This window comes from Polyodon spathula, chromosome 26 (genome assembly GCF_017654505.1).
Source record: "Polyodon spathula isolate WHYD16114869_AA chromosome 26, ASM1765450v1, whole genome shotgun sequence".
In the NCBI taxonomy this organism is placed as follows: domain Eukaryota; kingdom Metazoa; phylum Chordata; class Actinopteri; order Acipenseriformes; family Polyodontidae; genus Polyodon; species Polyodon spathula.
In genome coordinates, this window is record NC_054559.1 from 10,280,005 (window position 1) to 10,298,823 (window position 18,819).

At 36.4% G+C, this 18,819-nt stretch overlaps 2 protein-coding genes across 2 annotated transcripts; both read right to left on the bottom strand.

Annotated features, from left to right (window-relative positions):
• Positions 1 to 615: 615 nt before the first annotated feature.
• On the bottom strand, positions 616 to 4,147 carry LOC121301065 (aquaporin-8-like). Its single transcript, XM_041230178.1, has 5 exons — positions 3,894 to 4,147; positions 3,223 to 3,349; positions 2,032 to 2,246; positions 1,640 to 1,774; positions 616 to 658 (listed from the first exon to the last, which is right to left on the bottom strand). The coding sequence occupies exons 1-5, from the start codon at positions 4,145 to 4,147 to the stop codon at positions 616 to 618; spliced, it is 774 nt and encodes a 257-aa protein (XP_041086112.1).
• Positions 4,148 to 5,358: 1,211 nt separating this feature from the next.
• On the bottom strand, positions 5,359 to 12,844 carry LOC121300666 (aquaporin-8-like). The gene is made up of 5 exons (XM_041229324.1): positions 12,486 to 12,844; positions 9,424 to 9,550; positions 7,814 to 8,028; positions 7,285 to 7,419; positions 5,359 to 7,192 (listed from the first exon to the last, which is right to left on the bottom strand). Exons 1-5 carry the CDS (start codon positions 12,749 to 12,751, stop codon positions 7,150 to 7,152), a joined length of 786 nt encoding a protein of 261 aa, XP_041085258.1. The 5' UTR covers positions 12,752 to 12,844; the 3' UTR covers positions 5,359 to 7,149.
• Positions 12,845 to 18,819: the final 5,975 nt, after the last annotated feature.

Here is an 18,819-nt window from a genome sequence, read left to right on the forward strand (position 1 = left end):
GTTAGATAATCGTACAGCCGTAAGCAATCTGATTGGTTGAAAAGGATGCAGAATGTTATGTAATGCACAATGCTCAACCATTACGTAGTTAACAGCATTAAAATCTTGAAATTAATTATAAAAGACAGAATAGGCATTGCGACAGTACAAAAAAAAAAAGGTTTAATGACTTTATATACAAAAAGGGACAAAGCTGCTCAAAACAATAATTTATTTGTTACAAGATTTATTGAAAATTATCACATACAATCTGGATAAAAAAAATATATGATACAGTAAAAACATTGTTTAATCTTCCACCATGGTCATAAACAGAAAGAAGATGATGCATCAAGGAAATTCAGGTGGAAACAAAAAACAATTTTTGTAGTACTAGCAAACATATTTTAATTCTAGTTTCTGACTCCCATCTCTAATATGGATCTTTCTACACCGAGAAAGCAATGTGACTCAAGCACAACAGATTTTTCCAAAAAGTTTGTTTGAATTTAGCCATACATTTCAATCTTTCAACACAGAGTCATAAGGATTAAACTGACAAAGTGGTCTTCAGAATAAAATTTCTTACAAATATTTCTGAACTTTGTGTTGTGTTCAAATAAACCAGATGTTTTTTCACTTCATGAAAAGACGTATGTTCTCATCACCCAAAAGCAATCTTTAAAAAAAGAAAGAAAAACAATTAAATGGACATCAGCTTCTGTGACAATGTTTTGCCACATACAGAATAAGAATGGATACAATTATTACTGTTGCACTTATACATATGAGAATTGAACATTCCCATTGCATTGTCCCAGTAGATAGGTACTCAACACTTCCTCATTTACTAAGATGAAAACCTAGCGATGAATTATCAACCTGCAATAAAAAGTCACTGAGTTAACAAATAACATGGTAAATAATTAGTTTAAAAGACAGCCGGGGCCTACAGTATCAGCACTGGCATTGATCGTCTACTGCAGTTGCCAAGAATAGAGAATGATCTGGCTGTCAGTGTCGAGTTATTTTAATATCCTATTCGTTCTTTCTTAATAAGCTATAAGTCTTAGCTTTTCATGTTTTATTATCGTCTTGAATCTATCAGGAAACATAACTAATATTGCTTGAAACTGTGAAGCTGGAATGTGTTAAATATTAAAATTGTAGACAGGTTTCAAGTATTAGAAATTCATAAATGAACCACAAGTGGTATCAGTATTAGGGAGGCACTGAGCTTTGAACAACTCATAAAATACTTAGATAAATATAGAATAGTTTGTAGTCCATAAGAGTCTGAAATACTGGTTTAACATGCCAGTTGTATTGACCATGACCTTTTTTTACAATGTACGTGCAACCTCACCATAAAACAAAGACATCTTTATCTCTAAGTACATACTTCTCTATTTCTTAAGTATGTAGTTAACAATTGCTTCTCCTTGGCAAACAGAAATAAACATATGTAAACCAGTGTGAACTATGAATAAGCAATCCCTGCATTACCATATACCACCTATATTACCCATGTATTATTCCTCTGAAAGCAATCATCCAAAATATTTGTCTGTATGAAATAATCAAATTCGAATCGAATCGCACATGCAATGTAAAGTCATCTCAATTCAACTTTTCAATTTACTAGGATTTCATCACTTACCTCATCAGTCCTGCAGCTAGCAGGGCACCCCCTAATGGTCCGATCCAGTAGATCCAGTGGTAAGACCAATAGTTAGCCAGGACTGCGGGTCCAAATGCTCTAGCAGGGTTCAGACAGGTGCCAGAAACATCACCCCTAAAATACCAACAGATGTCAATACAAAACGTAATGTTCTGGATATGTACATCAGCAAGAGCAAAAGCAGCTCTTTAGATATGATGCTCCTAAATGAAGAGGGCATAGAAAAACAAGTTAAAACTACTAATTACATGTACATTAAAGAAGTAGTCGTTTTTGGGGGTAAACGACAGTCAGCAGTAATTGCAAACCTATGATTCTAAACATTAATAAATGCCTTTGTCGAACAGCTAAACTCAAAGCTGTAAACTTACCCTGCCAGAACATTGACGATGACAGTGCAGCCAATACAAAATGGCGCCAGTGGAGTCTTGCTCTTGCCATTCACGGCCACCATGCAGACCACAATAATGATAAAGCAGGTCATAGCTATCTCTCCAAAGACAGCCCCTGCAATCTGGTCATTGGATTTAACTACGGTGAAGGCTGCACCTGTTGCGTTTGCAAAGTTGGCACTGGAGGTCATCATCTTTCAAAAACAAAGAAAACTTGTGACCATGTATGGAGCAATATAGCAGGAATGAGTGGCACTATAAATGAGAAGAATGCTACTTTTTTCTTATTGTTATTCTTCAGGAGGGATAACAAATTAAAAACTTGAATGCTTTGCAATGGGAGCTATATCAATGGAAGTTATTATTTACTATATATTATTATTATTATTAGTTATTAATATGAAAAATGATATAGGCCTATTATTACTATTATCTACAGGCATGCATATTGCAGTGGTTAATTGAACCAGTTTTGCTCTAGTCTTCTCCTGACCTGCATGTAAAGATTTTACTGAAATACTGCAAAATTCCTTCCTAGCTTTCTTTGTATGCCTACTAGTACAATACAATCTCTTTAAACCAAACTGCTTGGAGCCCAACCACGTTCAGATTAGTGATTAGTTCTGGTTAAATTCTTTACCACACTAAAAATGCCTTGTCTTCAAAACAATCCAAAATCAGTAATAGCCATTTAAAAAAAAAAACACACACAGAGACTGCTGTAAATGTTTACACATTTGACTGATGGTTCGGTCCTGGGGACACCCTGCGTCTTTTGATTTTCTTTCCAACTGAGCTTTCAATTACTTAACTAGACCATTAGTTGAACTAATAATTTGTGTAATTAGACCTTTTTAATTGTTCTCAGCTCCTAAAAAACTGCAGAGTTTAAGTTACTTATACAATGTTATAGTTAACTTGAAATCTGCAACTGCTTAAGAGCTGAAAACAAGTACTAAGGTCCTATTAAGCAAAGTATTAGTGTAAGTAAGGGTTTAGTTAAGTAATTGAGAGCTCAGTTGAAAACCTGAAGATACATGTGGTCCCCAGGACCAGGGTTGGGAAGCCCTGCTCTTGAGGTGAGTTCTGACTACTGGGGTTCATATTATCAAGAGTACTGTATTCTTCCAAAATAATCAATATCTAATCGGCTGTATGCAATTGTATTACCTTTGCCAAAGCTGCTCCTATCAATCCCCCAATCATCTGAACTATGACGTATGCAATTGCCATCATGAGGTCGATTCCTCCAACCAGGTAAATAGCGACAGTTAGCACAGGATTGAATTGTGCACCACTAAAGAAAAAAGATTTTCAGCATCAAATGCAAGTAAGATTATTATAGCTTGCTTTAAAAAATTGCTATCAATGTATAATAATATTGATTACAGTGCATGAACCTATTCTATTTTGATGTGCTTCAAAATGCTTAAGAATTGCATATATCTGTTGTGCTGTTTTTTTCATTCCTTCCCTAATCATTATGAAAGTTTTGGCGTATATTTTAAGTTTGTCATACAGTGACAAATCACACATCACACCCTTATTCCATCAATGCAGATCACAGGATATCAAGCTTTTAATTTGCAAGCCCTATATACACTGCACACCAACATGCACCTGTACTGTATCTGTGCACAATCTTTGTATTTGCTGCGATAATGTGATTGAAATAGAATGAAATGTTTCCTGTTAAAAATAAATAGATGACTATTTAACAAAAAACAAATGAAGAATTACAACATTGATTTATGGCTTGAGAAATGTATAGCCAACACAAGGCAGACAAATATAGTGCATCAGGGCAATTCCTTCTGAAATCTTTTGCAAGCCATGCTTACCTGATTTCTGCAAACACAGCAATCAAGACTGCCACAGTAAGACCATGGACCAGGGCAGGCTGCAGTCTGCCAGCGGACTCCACATTCTCAATCACTGACACACTTCCAATGAACACAAAGATAATGCTGGCGATCAGCTCTGCCACACAGGGCTGGATGAACTTTTCATACTGGCTAGGGGTCCGGGCAACCTTTTGATTCTCTTCAATAAACGTGGTGGTCATTTCGCTGAGTTCTAGCTTCTCATCAGGCATGTTGCAGAAAAAAAGAGGACTGTCGAGACTGGAAAGGCGGAGGCTGACCAGAAACGAAAACTTTTATGCAACAGTTATATAGTCAGGCAATCATTGATATCATGAACTTTGTCTTGTAGGAAAAAAACAATCTTGTAGCAATCGTAAAATATGTGATAAACTTGACTGATAATACAAAATAACTTGTTAAAATGCTCAAGGGTTAAACAGTTAGGGGAAGGTTATTATGTTCACAATTTTTTTTTGTTCACTTTTTATTCTTATCCGCTAGCATTGGTTGTCACCTTTCGTATTTTGGACACCACATCTCAGCTGAATCAAAGCTGGATCAAAAAAGTGGTGAGTATCTCAGCTTTAAAATAATAGCATCATAATTTATGAACTATACAGCACATTTAGGTTTTTTCTTTCTTATTGGTCAGAAGTAGTTAATAAACTGTAGTTCCATGTTCATCTTTAATATGTGTATTTTAATAAAGTGTGCATCTTTAGCACCCACACATTTAAGGGATTTACTTCTGATTCATATATGGTTGAAATCTAAAGATTTGGACACAAATCAATACTCTTTCTAAGCCAGAGATTGTTTGGAAATTTCTTCCAAGATGTCTGGGTCTTTTGATTGAGATCTAATGTTGATATGCTTGCCTTGAATTCCTTGTTTCTGTTAGCTGAATGCCATTAGGGCAACTGACTCTAGGGCTGAATTCTAATTATGGCACGGTGTGGTATGAATGTAATGGGAATGTAAGGTTGGCAGGGATGGGGTTAAATCTGTCCTTGCCAGCAACTCATCATATCTTGTCCCCAGAGCTAAACTCTCACATTTATAGTGCACCCAAAGAGCAAGATTGCCACATTAATGTGTATGTGTGGAGATGGTCCTCTTTGCTGGAGCAATATTATATTGTCACTGGAGAAAGAAACACATGCAAATACACCCATGTGTGTAATGTATATACCGTCTAAATGGTTTAATAATTACAAGGTTTAATTATATAAATATACATATATGGAGACTGTGTCTACCCAGCCAACAGAAGTCAGCATAATTTGGTTACAGAAAAATTGACGTGAAAGGTTAGGCGGAACTGGCTTCTTGCTACACCAAGAAAAATAGAATAGCAACCTGAAGGTGCCCATCTGGTTTTAAAATATATATATATATATATATTATATATATTTTAATATTAATATTTTTAAGGGCCTTACCTTAAAATATGTTTCCTGCACGCTTGTCTTTTATAATCTTTTATAAACTGAATAAGCCTGGCTTTTTGATGAAGTATGGAAGAATGGACAAATCAAAAGCAGTATTTTAATGGCACACGATTGCATGATAACTGATACCCACCACATCACTATCTCTTTAACAGGCACTAGCCTGCAGCAACAATATTATCCACTTTATTGTGTTTATGTCTAACTTGTGGCTCTTAAAGGCTATTTTATAAGTTAAAAAAGAAAAAGATTAACATTTTCTCAGTTCACCTATAAGTACTTCACCTGTACTTTATATTATACACCAAGTCGTTTCATATTCTAGGCCATGCATATATCATAAATGTAATTTAAAACAGCACCACATTGGAATTATAACATTTATTATTTGTCTTAATTAAGTTACAAAATGTTACATTAACAATCTTTATAAGCAGACATTAGTAAAAAGACTTTGAAAGAGACCCTGGTTTTACTCACAGTCATAAAATCATTGATTTACCTTTGGATTTATAATTTATGTTTTATAATGCTGTTGGATGAATTACTCTTTTTCATTTTTTAAATTTTTTTTAATGAAGCTTAAAAAAAATAGTCTGACCTGGAATTTTGGATTTTAAAACATTGCAAATCTGTGAACTGAGACGTTTTCGTGAACTATATCAAGCATGGTAGCTAGATGAGGCAGCAAGTTTAAATATTAGTTAGTGTAGGAAGAATTGAGGTTATTATGTCTGGTTTAAGAATTCAATTTAATGAATATGCGTAATGGTTTTAATTTCTTCAGTGTAAATATAAATTACATGGAAAAGAATGCATTCAATGATTGTCTATAATTTGTCTTTTCATCAAGGGAATAATACTCTTAAATCGGTAAACAAATACATTAAAGTGAATACACAAGCAGGACAACTGTTTGGAGTAAATCCAGATATTAATAAGACATTATAAAATTGTAATTGATTCTTTTTCACCTAAGTTTAACACCCATGTCATTTGTTCGTGTTTATCCTAAATCATTTGCTGAATTTCTTAGATTGCTTGATTATTCTAATTACTTGTTCAGTTAATATAATGATTGTGTCATGACTCATCATCAGTTTTAAAGTACTGTATGATAACATCATGTGACAGGGTAGTAAAGCACAGGGGAAAATGTTTAAGCAAAGGCAAGTACATACATTACAGTAAAGTATCACATAAAACTGGCAAAGTTTCTTTCTTGATAAGATGATATTGTGACACAGACCTTCAACATCTCATGCTTTCATTTGTTTATATATTGATATAGTGGAGGCTCACCCTAAGTTTTGCTTAGAGAATCACTTGTTCAGTTGTCAATAAACCTGCTACCGACTACTTCAGAACAAGTTATATTAAGTATCATAATATTTGGGTCTACAGTGCCTGTGTCTCTCTCTGTGTGTCATTTTTCCACTTTCTCCACTGCAATGAAACTTGCTAAGGAACTTCTTCAGAACACATTATTGTAGTACAATCTGGGGGTATATGGAGGCTGTGTTTCTGTTCATCTGACTGTATGTCACACTTACATTTTGTCTCTATGTCAAACTTAAATTTGTAACTGCACATATGGTGGATATAAGTCATAGTAATCAATGTGTTTCCATGGTGACCAGGAGCTTTCATAACCCATAAGTAGTCTACATTCAAGAGACCCCCAAAAACGTGCTAGAAAGTAGAATCATTATAGTTGGGGCATTTAGACTGGTGTAGCTTGCTGGGCATCAACACATTTTTCTTTAAGTATTCACGTCGCTTTATTTTAGAAGAATCCGGATTTTTCTGTCACCAAGCAGTAGCCTGAAAATGGAAGACAAAAATGATGAACTTATATACCGCTTTAAAACTGGAAGGGGCAGTATTTTATCAAAAATAAAGACTGTAGGGTTTACCTTACAAAGAAGGCAGTTATCAGAGCACCAGCCAGTGGACCGACCCAGTAAATCCAGTGGTAAGACCAGTAGTTAGCTACCACTGCTGGTCCAAAGGCCCGAGCAGGGTTCATACAGGCTCCAGATACAGCTCCTCTAAGAAACAAGCATACTGTATATCAATGTCTGGCTTGCTTCATTCAAGCAGTCATAGTCTTTAGTGCCAGTCAGCTTACCAGCGCATGCCACTATCCGTTCAAGTCCCTACACAGCACAAGGCAGTCAAAGGAAAAAGAGAACTACTTTTAAGGAAGAACTGCTATTACTTTCCCCCTATCCATACAAAAACTTAATAGGCATAATTACCTTAAGTAACATTAATTAGCCCAGGATTATTGCAAATTGTGGCTGTGAAACTGAATATGCTACAAAAAAAAGCAAATGTAAAAAATACATATATTTTAAATTTCAAGTCTCAAAAGTTAAGAGAAATCTCTAAGTGATAGAAATCTAAAATATAAAAAAAATAAAATAAAATCCAGGTCCATACCCTACAAATATATCGGCTGCAACAGTGAGACCGATGCACAGGGGAGCCATGTGACTCTTGCTCTTCTCATTCACTGCTCCCATGCAGACGACCAGAGTCAAGAAGACAGTCATCACAATCTCTGCAGCAACCGCTCTGCCGATCTGCCCACTGCTCTGCACAGCCGTGAACGCCCCACCCGACGCATTCATATACGTTTCCTCTGTGGAGATTGCCTGGTTAAAACCAGGGGTAAACGCATTTAGAAATGTGCAGAAAAATACAGATCCTTCTACTGTAACAGAGAAACACATCTAAAATGGACTAAAAGTTGAATAGTGCAGTTACAAAATTTCGTACCAAATGCATAATAGCAATTCCTTTAGGAACAAAAATCTGACAGAAATCCCAGAATTAATAACAATAATAATAATAATAATAATAATAATAATAATAATAATAATAATAATAATAATAATAATAATTAATGAGAACAGCTTTTTGTCCTAGCATCATTTTAATATAACTATGTCTATTGGTTATTACAGCAAAATTACTATAAGTGATCCCTTGCTCATAGTCTCACAATCTATATTGATAACATATGTGTTGATTATTTTCATAGACTAGCCCCAGTTTATTGCTACAATCACAGTCATTAATAACCATAATCTGCAACAAGATTTTCTTACTAAACAGATCAATGACTTTTCTTACAAAATTCCACAGAGGTCATACTTGTATTTACCAGCATACAGCAGGTCAGACATGTATAAGTCACACTTTGGATATTATATTGCTTATTTAATATACTAATACTTTTTATAATGTTAGAAATGAACCCTTTCATGTATGGGGATGGATGCAAAAAATAATCTTCTAATCTTTATTTGGGGACATATGGAAGACGCAAATGCATGACGACCTCATATGAGGATGCCATTTTTTCCCCATATAAAGCAATGGGTTTGCGATTCAGATAAAGTGGCAGTACATATTATTGTGTATGCTATTTGCAGGGAGTCATTGTTCAACAGCGGAGCTTATGTTCCTGTCGATTCTATCTCACCTTATCGGGGAGGTAAATTTGCAAAAATATAAAGGTTTGGAAAGGGTGAAATGAAAACCCCTTTAAAATCAATATTGAGGTAAGAAGTGCAAGATAATCATCTCAGCTTGTCGCTCACACTTTCCGAAGATCTTAAAGATGTGATTAACTTCTGTATATAAAACATTAAAACACAATAGCAGAAATATTGGAGGAGCCCTTGCATTGCTAGACTGTATGTCACGTGAGGGTACAAAGAAAAATGTCATTGAAGTAAACCAAAAAAATCTACAAAAAAAATATTTCATGTTCATGATTTTTTAATTATAATTTTTTTACCTTACAATACCTTACCTTTTTACCTGGTATATGTAGTAATTCTAAAACTCTAAACTAAAACAATGAGAAGGCATTGAGAAAGACTTCTAGTCAAAACCTTTGTCACAGCAGTTGATTTTAGGATTGCTGTTTGAGAGTTCTATTTGGTATGGTTGAGATTTTTCATATTAATCGTGTCAGCAGCTTTAACTGAAGATAGCCAGCAAGAGCCGAATGTGTACTTTTGCCATCTACTGTACTGTACCTTGGACAGAACTGCTCCCAGCATCCCTCCACACAGCTGAGCCACGATGTAAGGAGCAAGCAGGACGAAGTTCAGCCCTCCGACCAGGTACACAGACAGTGTTACTGCAGGGTTGAAGTGACCGCCACTAAAAATTGGGACCAGTTTAGTGTTAATTCCTTCGCCGTTGGTGTAAATACTGGCATGTTAAAATAAAGTAGGACATCTATGAACCCAGCCAGAAAAGAGACATGCATTGCTAGGTTGCATAGGTGGGATTTGGACGAACCAAGGTATTGTATTGATTAGTCAACAGTGGTGGCATTAATTCCTACAAAAAACTCATTAAAGTCCCTTTCACACTGACACTCCTACCTGGGTCCAGACCCGGGTTCTGGCTACCCGCGTCACAATCCTGCATAGTGTGAAACCATGTCCTGGGCCATACCTGGGTTGACCCGGCTCCCAGAGACCCACCTCAGGATGTGGGCTGACACGCTTTGACCTGGGTTGAGGGAGACAAAATGCCTGTCACTCAGGCCAGCCCTGCTTTATCAAAAGCACTGAGAAATTGCGTACCCGACCCCCATGACACTGGGTCCTGACCTGGGTAGGTTCCGACCCAGGTAGAGCATGCCAGTGTGAAAGGGGCTTAATGAAATAGCTACTATAAACTGCTGTATTTTGAAACAATCATTATATCACCTTGACAAGGGGGTCCGGCTTGAGAACATACAAAACATTTAAGAAATTAAGCACTAATAACAAACAGGCTTGCAATGTGTCTCTGTGGTTGCACAAACTGGTTTACTGCTTTTGGAAAACTGAATGATGCAGACCTAACTTAATATTACTGCCTTAAATTAGAATTCAAAGTTCAACCACATGAAACAACATACTTACTGTATCAGTCACAGCACAGTAAAGCATGCATTCAGTTGTTCAATTTGGAGAGCAAATCTTTTCAATCAGCTGCACACCTTATGTCTTCAATAAGTCTTTGCTTTGCACAGTATTATATATAATTAATTGATGTACATCTATATATGTGTGTGTTAACTGTACCCTGTTCAGAGACCCACCTTGGGACATTTTGCAACCCACAGTTCTCTTTCAAGTATGAAATGTAACCATTAACCGTATGGGTATTTACCTCTTAAATACCTGAAACCAGAATTATACAAAAGCTGTTTGACGAGCGTGTGACGCAGTCACGGCCCACCCCCGAGGACATAAAAACAGTGGAGTAACCAGACCTCACTCATTTTTCCTTGAACTGACCTGACAGGAGAGATATTTCAGATAATTACTTGTTACTTTTTCTGCTACATATTTTGCATTTATTGTGTTTTACACAATTTATATGTGATATGAAAAATAATCGCTGTATTAGTTTTACAATTTATGCGGATTTGTGCATTACAGCCTATTGTTTGTTACGTTCCACTGCGGCCTTGTGCCCTGTTTGAAGCCAGAGGCTTGAGTTGTTCCTTCCCAAGGATCAAGCAACATAAGTAGAATGACTTTGTGCTCTCCCCCCAGGTACCAAACGACCAGGTGCTAAAGTCACCAAACCAGTACCGTACCATCCCAGTTCCAATCTGGTACCGTACTGTACCAACCTGGTGCTAAAATAACCGAACCAGTACAGAGAGGTGGTGACCCTTATTTGGGAGAAGTTCGGAAGAGCAGAGATATATTCCAGGAATCAACCCACTGTCCCTTCTGGTTCTCCATATAAGGAGGTGGGGACGCTTGGCACACAAGTGGCTGAGGCAACTGTTATATGCCTTCCAACAACTCTCCCTGCTCCCACTGCGTCTGTTATCATAACCCTGGTTCCCTGAAATAGAAATGTAACCATTAACCTTCAAGGTCGCTGCATCCATGATTGCAGCAGGCTTGAAGGAAAAATGACAGGTCTGTGACTGCGACTGTGACTGTGAGGTCTGTGACCGTGACTTGTCGAGCAGCTTTGATGTATCTTATTCAGGTTTCTGGCCTTTAAGAGGCAAATACCCACACGGTAATGGTTACATTTCTATTTCAGGGAACGATTTATAAAATACAAATCTAAAGACTTTAGCCATTTTTTATTTACCATACGATATGGTTTACATCTTGATTAGTATCACACAAAAACACGGTTTAAAAGCTAATAACACGGCAGTTAAATTGTTACTACAGCTTTGCCCCTTGCACACATTTATGCTGTATAAAATGTGTGTGGGGGGTGCTGTATAAAAAGTGTGTGTGGGGGGGTGCCCCCCCCCTCCAGTAATCTGGCAATGACAGGCATTGTTCAAAGAAATAAAGTAGACAGCTATTGCCTGTAACATATGTCCCAGACTGAAAAGAGGCTGACATTCATTATTAGGTTGTCATGACATTGGTTCACAAGGAGCCTAAATAACCAAGGCTCTCCAACAGGATATTCGATCTATTCTTCAGAATAGATCTGTGTTTTTGTATATGCTTTTTTGTTTTTTGTTTTTTTTACTTGGTTAAATAAAGAGTATACAAGTTTAATAAGCATTATTGCATTCATTGTAAGGAATTACAGATTCTGAAGCACTAACGGTCTTAGTGTATCAGAACAGCATCTGCACCTTCCATTGCAAAACTCCATCACAAAACTTTACAAGCACTTACATTTCTAAAGCAAGATACACTCAATAGCACTGTTCTTGTTGAGACTAGATGTAGGCAATTGCCATTAATATTTTTAACTCTAATTCAAAGATCAGTATTTTATTATATCAGATCATAATTTGATTATATTATGCTATGAAGGAAAGAGCCAGTGTACTATTTTTGATTGAAATATGAACTTTACACCTTTTACATTATAGCGTTTTCTTCAATTTTATACTTGCATATGAGATGGTCACAAATTCAAAATAGGTCCTTACCTAATAAGTTCATTATATATTAATTCTTGAGTTAAGATTGAATAGAATTAAATATGGAATACACAATCAATTGAGTAAATCCATAGGGATCCAGCAGAAATCCCATGTTAATTAAAAATGAATTACAATTCATTACTGCAATCATAAAGTGCTTACAACAAAATGTCCTACCTGATTTCACCTAAGACTACAATAACAATCGCCAAAGCCAAGCCGTGTGCCAGTGCAGGCTGCAGCCTTCCTGTGCCCTCCACATTCTCAATCACCGACGAACAACCCACAAAGATGAACAGAGCAGACCCTATCACCTCTGCCGTACAAGTCTGGATGTACCTCTCAAACACAGAGGGTTTGGGGTGAGCAGACTCTTTCTCCAGCTCAGCAATGGACAAAGTGGACATGTCATAGAGATCTGCCTTGGACTCATTCACAGACATGCTTGCAAATACTAAAGCGCTGAACTGAGATGTCAGCCCCCACACACACACATGCACTGATAAAACTGAGAGTGAAGAGTGTGGCTGTGTGCAAAGAGTAATAAGTGGGTTGAGAACCAGAGAAGTGTAAGTGACATTTTCCAGTTTTAACAGAACAACAAAAAATAAGATTTTGATTAATTGTTTTTTTTTACATTTTCTTTGTACTTTTAACATAGGTAATGGATAACTTATTGCAACTGTATAATGTAACACATTGTTTATGCATTTCATTTTAATTTCATTTTGATTACATATTCCAATCGTTTTTAAAGCCTACCATATCCATTTGCTGTACAGCTGATAAAAAAAGAAAGAAAACACTGCTTAGGTGGTCAGTGCCTTTCCTGTTTCAAAATAATTTACTTATCTGCACCTTCAGCAATATTTAAAGACCTGTAGAATTCATGGTAGGTTTGTGGTACATTTTCTGAAAAGCAAAGTGAAAGCAATTTTTTTTTTTTTTTCCAGCTTGGAGATTCCGGGAGCATTCTCATACAAACTACACACAACTTTTTTGTTTCTGTAATGGCAGCCCCTTGTTTGCTTCAAAATGTGTACCTTTTGGGAAAGCCTGGTCATCCGGACTATATTTGATACAGAAATGTGTCTGGATGTTCTTTCTCGTACCGAAGCCATTTGATTTTCTACCATCTGACAGCCAGTCCACCTTCATCGTTTTTTCTTCTTTATTCTTATGCTAATGATTTAAAGTCTAAGACATCCTTGTGACACAGCTTGTGCACATGGAACTTCTTTCTAACTTCTTTCAGCTCTAGTATAGTACCTATCTGGAGTGTAAATAGGAACTCTCTTCCTAGCTGTCTCCACAGCTGCATGGACATTATCACATTCCATTTGGCTATTACCAGATTACATGAATTTGTGGTCAATCACAGAAAATGGTAGTTGTTTTGTTGCATGTAAGCACATTGTACTAAAAGCAAAATTTCAGTTTTGGCCATCACAAGTGTCAGAATAAAGAACAACATGCTTCACATCTGAATGCAATGCTTGCGGGTTGTGAAAAGCAGGGGTGCTAATTTCAGAACATCCGCGCCCCCTTCTGCTTCATGCCACATAAAACAGTGAACATCCTTACTTTCTACTTTGTAAACTGGTTATAAGTGCTAAGCTTGTGTGAATATTACAAACTGCTTACATTACTCCAGGGATTGGTCAAAACCTGCGCCAGCTCAAAAGTGACAACCTTTAATGATGGATTTGTTGTGCATTTTCTTGATCTCTTTCTTTGTTGTATGGCTTGAGTTTTTCTTAGCTGACGGACAACAGATTAACCTTTGTGATTAGATCTTTCACTGTCTGAGAGGTTTGGGTACCATTCACAAAATATGCAGGCATCCTTTTCGGGCATATGAAATGACAGGCTGAATTCAGTGTTGAACACTTCTCTGTGTGCATGTTCCTTTTCTGGTGTGATCTTCCATGCCTTTTCACATCTTCTTTGTAAAGCTCATGCATCATTTTAACAATTTAAAGTTGTTTCAAGGTACTGTCTGCTAGTATTTTTTCAGCTGTAGTGTGATTCCATTTTGGGAAATTAATTGATGTGTTCTTTTTGTCTTCAGGAATTTTGTTCCATGGAGAATGTTTACCTTTTGCATCACTCTTACCAACTCCTGAGCACACCTGGAAAACGTTTCAGAGATGTCAAGGGTCTTATGAAAAAGGTCCTTGCAAACTTAGATTTTCCTACCATCCAGAGACACCTATATATTATACCTTCATTACATGTAGTCTGGACTAAAGGCAAAGCAGTCATCTCATAAGTTTGTAATTGCTCACTTTCAGCTCCTTTTTGTAGGCCCTGTAGTGCTGGCTGATCTCTCTCTTCTGATATGATTGGTGGATCTGTCTTGGCTGATTTGGACTCTAAACCTGACCTCTCTCCACATAAAGACTGTTCCATATCTAAATAATATTTAGATGTCACTTTTATTGTGCAATGTGCACTTGAGCTCTCCTGTAACTAAATTCTGCAGTTGTGTTACTTTATTCAGTGCAGTTTGTGATTTCAGTTAGGTCCTGTTGGTACTGGGTAGATCTCATCAAGAGCTTTCCCATATTACATACTCTTACACCCCTCTGGTTCTCAACCCTCGAGGAAGTAGGAAAATTAAAAGAATAGATAAGGAATACTTCCCCCTTTTTCTTTCTCTTAGAACTGTGTATCTTGAGAAATAAATACACTTTAATAATTAAAACTAGCAGACTCCATATTGTCTCCATTAGTGTGGACATGCCTATACATATATATATATATATATATATATATATATATATATATATATATATATATATATATATATATATATATATATATACATGCCTATAGAAAGTCTACACCCCCTTTCAAAATGTTTCACCTTTTGTTGCCTTATAGCCTGGAATTAAAATTCATTAAAATCTTTTTATATATAACTTATCTCACAACTTCCAAGTGAAAAAAATATTATAGAAATGTGTAGAAAATGAATAAAAAATAAAAAATAGCTGAAATAGCTTGGCTGGATAAGTGTCCACCCCCTTTGTAATAGCAATCCTAAATTAGCTCAGGTGTAACCAATCACCTTTCAAAATCACACACCAACTTAAGTGGCTTCAACCTGTGTTAAATTGTAGTGATTCACATGATTTCAGGATAAATTCAGCAGTTCCGTCTGCTGGGTAGTGCATTTCAAAGCAAAGACTCAACCATGAGCACCCAGGCGCTTTCAAAAGAACTCTGGGACAAAGTTGTTGAAAGGTACAGGTCAGGGGATGGGTATTAAAAAATATCAAAGGCCTTGAATATCCCTTGGAGCACGGTCAAGGTGATTATTAATAAGTGGAAGGTGTATGGCACCACTAGGAACCTATTACTCAAGAAAGCCCACCTTGAATCAGGTTTGAAGTATGCAAAAAAAAACAATCAGGAGATTCTGTAGCCATGTGGCAAAAGTTTTGTGATCTGATGAAACTGAAATTGAACTTTTTGGTCTAAATGCAAAGCATTATGTTTGGCCCAAACAACATCCCTACTGTGAAGCATGGTTGTGGAAGCATCATGTTATGGGGATGTTTCTCATCGGCAGGGATTGGGGTACTTGTCAGGATAGATGGGAAAACGAATGGAGCAAAGTTCAGAGAAGTCCTTGAGGAAAAGCTGCTGTCCTCTGCAAGAAAGCTGAAACTAGAACGGAAGTTCACCTTTCAGCACGACAACGACCTAACCACACAGCCAAAGCTACACTGGAGCGGCTAAGGAACAAAAAGGTAAATGTCCTTGAGTAGCCAAGTCAGAGCACCAACCTAAATCCAATAGAAAATTTGTGGCATGTCTTGAAGATTGCTGTCCATTAACGCTCCCCAGGGAACTTGACAGAGCATTAATGGACAGCAATCTGTAAAGAAGAATGGTCAAATATTGTCAAATCTAGGTGTGCAAAGTTGGTAGAGACCTATCCCAACAGACTCACAGCTGTAATTGCTGCCAAAGATGCTTCCACCAAGTATTAACTCAGGGAGGTGGAGACTTGTCCAATTATGATATTTCAGTTTTGTATTTTTAATATATAATTGTGTTCTCTTACTTTTTTCCCCTTAACAGTGTGGAGTATGGTGTGTGGATAAGTGGAAAAAAAAATCCTCATTTAAATGCATGAAACTCAGGCACTGAAACAACAAAATGTAAAAAAAAAAGTTCAAGGGTATGTAGACTTTCTATAGGCACTGTATACATACTGTAGATAGATAAGCATTCAATTAGTTATTAATGAAAACTATTTGTTTTGTGCTAGTGTATATGTGTAGTAAATGCCTTTTTTTATGCAAACCTCTTCTATGACAAATTGTATGTGCATGAAAAAGCATGGTATATTTAATGAAATATATGAAATATTTTTTGCAATATATTACAGTTTAAAATTTGAAATGGGAAGTGCATAAAGATTTAATAATTCCACTCCATTCAAAACACCCTTCTTTGTACTGTAGATATCATAATTAGACAGGTTTGGTGGACTGTTAAAATAGACAGTTGCATAGTTATAAACTATGTCTACCAAGAATGATAAGAAGGTGTGAAAAGTTCAAATCACCACGTGCCCCGTCTTTGTGAAACATGTTTTTCTATTATGTTAGCGTACCACATTCATTTTATTAACAACTCTTAAAAACAGTTCATATATTTCAGCCCCTTGGTCAACCATTAGCCAAAAATCAATGTGTGTAAACAATACAGTTGCTGTCTTTACGCAATGGCAAAAAAAGCTCTTAATGCTTATGCAAATAGTTTCTGTCTATTATCGATTGAATTGATTGCACCAGAATACTGAAAATAGTCAGGGTGCAAATTTGGTGCCAGTAGACATGTTGCTTGTTTTTATTATTTTTTTGAATTCCTTAGCAATCATAGATGATGATAGTTTGTCATTGGGTTCAGAGTTCGCTAATCATCAATAATGGATTTTCACATCAGATCACTCAAAATCAGTTTTTTTTTTTTTACTTCTTCCAATCTTGATAAAATATGGCACAGTTGTAGGTACCATAGAGGCATGATACAATTCCAAATCAGTGGTCAGTGGGTCAAATGGCTTCCAAGTTATGGGTCATTACAGTTTTGACCTTTTTCGGGTGCTGAGGGGTCAAGTTCAACATTACAAGCCATAACTCCCTTATTCTTGGAACTACAGAGAAAACCAAGTCATCATTGGACAAATCTCTTTCAAAGACTTTCATTCAAGGCTGAGATGTTATCTTTCAGTTTCTCTCTGCAAACCTCTTCCTCACTACCAGTAACGATTTTCCACAAGGGACACCCTCAGTACTGCTGATGGACGAGTGTTGTTCAATTTGAACTGGCATCATCATCAACTTCATCCTGCACTGAGTGCAAAGATTCTTCCCTGGGATAAGGTTTGCCTCATTATTGCGCCGCTGTTGAGCCATAGACCATGGGGTCTTGATTCGTCTGTATGGGTTTCAGCACCTCTTCTGGCGAGAGGCCCTTCTCCTCAGTTAGCATAGTTGCTTCCTCCTTCACACTGTTCACTCACAGTTATGCCAAGTGTACACTGATTAACCATTTTATGTAGCTTGGTTCTTTCTGAAATCCATTGCAAAAAAGAAGACAATGTGAGTGAAAAACTTCAGGCTACACAAAACACAAGGTTAAGTAATGGACCAGTAACAATAAGCAGAACAAAGTACTCAGAATTAGTATCATGAATAATAATAATAATAGTGTAATTACACCATGTTAAGTGCAGCTTCAATTAATGTACATCAAATAAAATTATATTCTAAAACATATCATATAATATTTTAGCAATATTATATAATATTATAGACTATATTTATATATCTATATATATATATATAATTAGCCATGTACATTATAAATGCAGTTAGACACTTCTAACAACAAATATTGCATCACAACACACATTTTAATTCTGATTTTCTTTTAACTGTCTTTTTCTATACCAGCACAACAGAGCTGTAACTAATATACATCAAAACAGTTAAAACTATAATCTCAATAGAAGCTACTTTAAACAAGGCTTTTATTGAGATTATAGGGAGAGTGTTGCTCAATGTGGCTTACCTTGACAATCCAAACAAAGTACTGACCTTTGATCTGTGGCAGAAGTTATAAGAGTACGATTACAATAAATAAGAATGTTCCCTAGGAAAAACAGACACAGCTCCCCCTGGCATATCTCTTGAGCCCATGAAATGCCCAGTTTGATTTTTTTCTAGCCATGTTACCCAGGGTCTGGGGAATCTATTCCCATATAGTGTGGAAAATCCAGATTGGTTCATTTGGTCAGGGTCAAGGTCATCAAACTTGCAGCAAAATAATCATTAACTTTTTTTATGGGAATATTTTATGTTGGAATATGCACTTGGCCAGAAAGAGCTTTACTACACAGTATAATTTAGATAAATCAATTCAATATTAGTAGGTACACAAAACAGCTTACCAAAGGCTCTGTTACACCTTTTTTTTTTCCACAAGTGAA

What these genes read in the sequence shown, in the direction of transcription:
- LOC121301065 (XM_041230178.1), bottom strand. Translation starts at nt 4,147, where the DNA reads ATGCCTGATGAGAAGCTAGAACTCAGCGAAATGACCACCACGTTTATT. An exon ending in GCTGTGTTTGCAGAAATCAG is followed by an intron (nt 3,350 to 3,893) that starts GTAAGCATGGCT and finishes TTTTTTCTTTAG; the next exon opens with TGGTGCACAATTCAATCCTG. An exon ending in TAGGAGCAGCTTTGGCAAAG is followed by an intron (nt 2,247 to 3,222) that starts GTAATACAATTG and finishes TGTTTTTGAAAG; the next exon opens with ATGATGACCTCCAGTGCCAA.
- LOC121300666 (XM_041229324.1), bottom strand. Translation starts at nt 12,751, where the DNA reads ATGTCTGTGAATGAGTCCAAGGCAGATCTCTATGACATGTCCACTTTG. An exon ending in TGGGAGCAGTTCTGTCCAAG is followed by an intron (nt 8,029 to 9,423) that starts GTACAGTACAGT and finishes GGTTTTAACCAG; the next exon opens with GCAATCTCCACAGAGGAAAC. An exon ending in GCAGCCGATATATTTGTAGG is followed by an intron (nt 7,420 to 7,813) that starts GTATGGACCTGG and finishes CTTGTTTCTTAG; the next exon opens with AGGAGCTGTATCTGGAGCCT.